General features: G+C 36.8%; 1 protein-coding gene across 1 annotated transcript in view; it reads right to left on the minus strand.

Annotated features, from left to right (window-relative positions):
* LOC102606094 (zinc-metallopeptidase, peroxisomal-like) overlaps positions 1 to 4,019 on the minus strand; it is a 24,182-nt gene that overhangs the window by 14,095 nt on the left and 6,068 nt on the right. The window contains exons 4-11 of the mRNA XM_006350129.2: positions 3,622 to 3,713; positions 3,475 to 3,548; positions 3,321 to 3,364; positions 2,679 to 2,730; positions 1,710 to 1,832; positions 1,514 to 1,626; positions 568 to 730; positions 26 to 118 (exon numbers count right to left, since the gene is read on the minus strand). Coding sequence (XP_006350191.1) covers positions 26 to 118; positions 568 to 730; positions 1,514 to 1,626; positions 1,710 to 1,832; positions 2,679 to 2,730; positions 3,321 to 3,364; positions 3,475 to 3,548; positions 3,622 to 3,713 — 754 coding nt within the window. The remainder of the gene's footprint in view (positions 1 to 25; positions 119 to 567; positions 731 to 1,513; positions 1,627 to 1,709; positions 1,833 to 2,678; positions 2,731 to 3,320; positions 3,365 to 3,474; positions 3,549 to 3,621; positions 3,714 to 4,019) is intronic.

Here is a 4,019-nt window from a genome sequence, read left to right on the forward strand (position 1 = left end):
GGAGTGGGGACATGAGGGAACTAACCATGCCCAGCATCAGTCAGACTAATATAAACTTCAAAAAAGGAGAAGTGATGACCGCCGCCTGACTCTCCAGCCGATAAGCTTGTTGCCCAACCTGCAATAATTTGCAGAGATAAACAGCATTAAGTACTTAGAAACAGTCTGGAGAGTTGAGACTTGAGTCCTAACAACTAACAAGGAATTCTAACTTCAACGTGTGCCCCACTTCCAGAGTAATAGAGAGAGAGAGAGAGGTTGGATTATCAGATGTAATTAACATTACATCAATCCTCTAGCTACTTATCATGGTAGATAAAAAACATTTTCGTTCTTTAGAGCAATAGTTATTGCTGATGGCATACTATACACAGCCTCCTGCAAGGTTACTTTGGATAGAATTGATGAAAATATCTCAACCACTCAATGGCTTGTAAACAACATACTTATGTGTTTTCACTATTTTTGCATATTGTTGCAATTGAACTCAAGGGCACCATAAGTGCCTCATAACAAATGTCTGGTGGAATAGAATCAGAATTTCGAACGATTATGTTGAGAACTCACCTAACTTCTTTAAGATATAAAACAAGGATCCTTCTCCTTCATGTCCAATCAAGTGACTCAAATAGAGTGAAGGCCCTTCCTTGTAATGAGTTAAGTCTGGAATAATTGGCCACTCGAGCCTCAAACTATGACCTTGTTTTATTGGAACAGCTCTGACTAGAATCTGTGTAACAAAGAGTACAGAATCATAGGCATAGGACAACAATGTCTTTGTAATAATGAAGAGAATGCAATAGAAGAGAGAAGAACATAGATTATTAGCGCATTTCTGACACCCCTACCCAAAATGAAAAATGAAAAATGAAAATGGGAAGTTTCAACCCACTCCTAGAAAATTTGGCATAATTCATGCTTCATCAATAAGACTTCTCTTTGAGATTAAGGAGTAGCAGGTCTTGGAATAATCCAGCAGGAGCTTCTATTAAAAAACGTACAGAATATATCTGATATGTCAACTCAGTGCCGAGTATATAATATATGACAATTGAGTGCTTTGTTAAGCTTAGGTGACATCTTATTGCATCACAAGTACATGGACACAAGGAAAGGGCTCACAGTTTCTTTCATGCGTTGTCCACCAAAGCCAATTAAGCTAGATCTCGAAGGATGATAAGTGGTGGTAGGAAACAATCAGAAATTTAGCTCTCTTCTCTGAAAGTATGGTGCAGATAAAATCAAATGCATGTATAGGAAAAACCATTCATTTCTCACAAATTCCAAAATCTATCTGATAAATCATAAGCACAGTAAAAATTATCAATCGTAAGACCCCATATCATAAACACGTTCTCCCTTACTTGTCTTGCCGCTAATCTTTGTACCACAAAAAAAACACCTTTCAATCCAGCCAACACAAAAGGGGCAAGAGAAAAGAGATTCGCTAGAACATAGCCCTTATTTTTGAACTTTTGTGTCAAATTTATGACCTCTACACCTATTTGAGCACCTGAAGATGTTCTGATTTGCATGGCTGATCAGTAACAGGGGAGTAACTTCTATTGGTATTTGGAACTTCTTGGAATATGCTCTGTACCAGTGTCTGAGCTTTATCAAGGCAATCTGAGTGTTTTAAAAGAGAAAATTAGTAGATGATATTCCACAACAATAATTTATAAGGAAGAAAAGAGAAATCAACCGGCTACCTTTTGCATAAACAACCAAATGCATCAAGTTGGCTGAATAATTTTCTTTATAAAATTTGAGAAGCTCCTCCCTTGTATTCAACCCTCTTGCTTTTGGCTGCACCTCCAGGGTATCCCAATTACCTGTGCAAGAATCAAATGTTTATAAATGTCAAAAGAAGCAATGTGCAACAGAGATAGAGTAACCTCCTGTTCTCTCCAATACAGAAAAGTAATATCACGAAAGCAATGAGGCCCAAAAGATGATACTGGATAATATGACCTACAGATAAGTGGCAAAATTGTCAATGTTACTGAGAGTATGCAGCAAAGAAGAAGGAAATGTAGAGGTGCTCTCAGTTCCAGAAGAGAAACTGATAATATAGGGAGTTCTTAATACCTGTTTGATTGACCAGGCAAGTAGTTTCAATATCAATGATAGCAAAATAGGCTATGAAGTAGTAAATATTGTTTTTTGATAACCAAAATAATGAATTGATTGAAATAAAGGAGTGAATAATTTCAACCGAACTTCTCTTTTATCAATAAGATGAAAAATTTATTCACAATAGATTGCACTAAAATGGATCTGTAAACTCTACGGCCTAACCCAAAAGTATAGTTCCTTTTAGTTATGTGGGGAAATAATGAAATCACACAATCCTCATAATGTTTTATCTTAGAGTATAGTAAAGCAGGGGAATAAGAGGTAGAGGGTCTACTAGTGTTGAAAGAGTAAGACTTCTTTTTGCGTATAAAATTATTTATCCAAAAGAAGTGTTTAAGTAAAATTAGTCCAAGACTCGGGCTTATCCGAAACCCAAAGATACTGCATTTACAGCATTGATGTTCTGAAAAGGACAAATCAGAGAAAGGTGCAGCAGTAGACACTAGACAAGTTAGCTAAACAGGGATTTAAGGTAAGCCAAAATTAGATTGCAAGCCATGTAGTCAAGTCAAATGGAAGACATTACACATAGAATAACAAACCTGTGCCAAATTTGTGGTATGGATGATCTTTTGAGCTCAGATGTTTCTGAAGCTGCACAGAAAGTAATGCAAAATGAAGAAGGGTGTTCTTTACTCCAAAAGATATAAAAACAAAAATTTGGAAGTGTAAACAACACGGCTCTAACAGGTATGTAACAAACGTACAATCTCAAGATACACAAGATAAGAGAGAGAAACAGTCATAGCATGGAACAAGTTCAGAAATCAAAAAATCTTAGAACAATATTCAGCATATCCTTATTGAGGATAAAGGACCAGGTAATCCTATACATTGTTGCAGATCTAAAGTAAATAAATAGAAAGGTCCCTCACCAATAACTTAAGTTGTTAGACATGTGATCACACAGTTCAATATGGTATCTGAGTAGGCAAGAGGTCCTGCACTCGAGCCAAACCACCATCCACTAGAAGAATATTTCTTGTCCCTAATGATAGAATCATGCTCGTACATAAAAGGGTGTGTGAAGACCTAAAAAAAATAAATGACAATATCCCCTCTCTAATAGTTTAATCTTTGAGCTGATGAGATCACACAGTTCAACTTCATCTATCTCTGTCATCAAGGAATCATCACAAGTACCAAAGGAAGCCTAAAGCTGGCTTATGAGTCCATATAAATACCTGGTACACTCTGTGACCATCGGATAATAGGTTGTTTTGGTTCTCTGAGATGACTCAGCAAGTTGCCACAGGCACATGACAAGAAAGAGCAATCAGCAGTTGTTAATGTTTACGGGACTGAATGCATCAACATGCATAAATTATGAAGCCTAACCAGAATCAACAGCTTTTATTTCCCTTGTTGTAGCATCAGGTGACATCAACGGTTTGACAAAAAACTGCGCAAATCTATATAATGAAACACCATAAGACATTTCATAGATACTCTTTCAAAGATAATAAGGAGAAATTAAATCCATACCTGTCCAATGCTTCTTCAAAACAATCTGCATTGATATCGAAGTAAAAGTTGGTGTGCTCAGAAGATGTAAAGGCATTGGTGGAACCTCCGTGCTGAATTAATAATCAAGAATGAGAAGAAAATTAAACTCTATAAGACAGTTACCTCAAGGGAAATTCATACAAAACTTCATTTAGATGTAAAAGCACTAGTAGCTATTCTTTCTTCTTCTTTTTTTAAGAATTGTTTGTTGATTGTTTCCACTGACAATGAAAGCAAAAACACCTGCTTAACACCAAGCTCCACCCAAAATTTCTACACCCTCCCCCATTGTCATTAATACAAAGAAGCCAGTAACATCCAATTGGCCATGGTGGTTCTCTTGGGTGGTGGTACATCGAATCGGGGAGGGGGGGGGG

Source organism: Solanum tuberosum, unplaced genomic scaffold (genome assembly GCF_000226075.1).
Source record: "Solanum tuberosum cultivar DM 1-3 516 R44 unplaced genomic scaffold, SolTub_3.0 scf00118, whole genome shotgun sequence".
Lineage (NCBI taxonomy): Eukaryota > Viridiplantae > Streptophyta > Magnoliopsida > Solanales > Solanaceae > Solanum > Solanum tuberosum.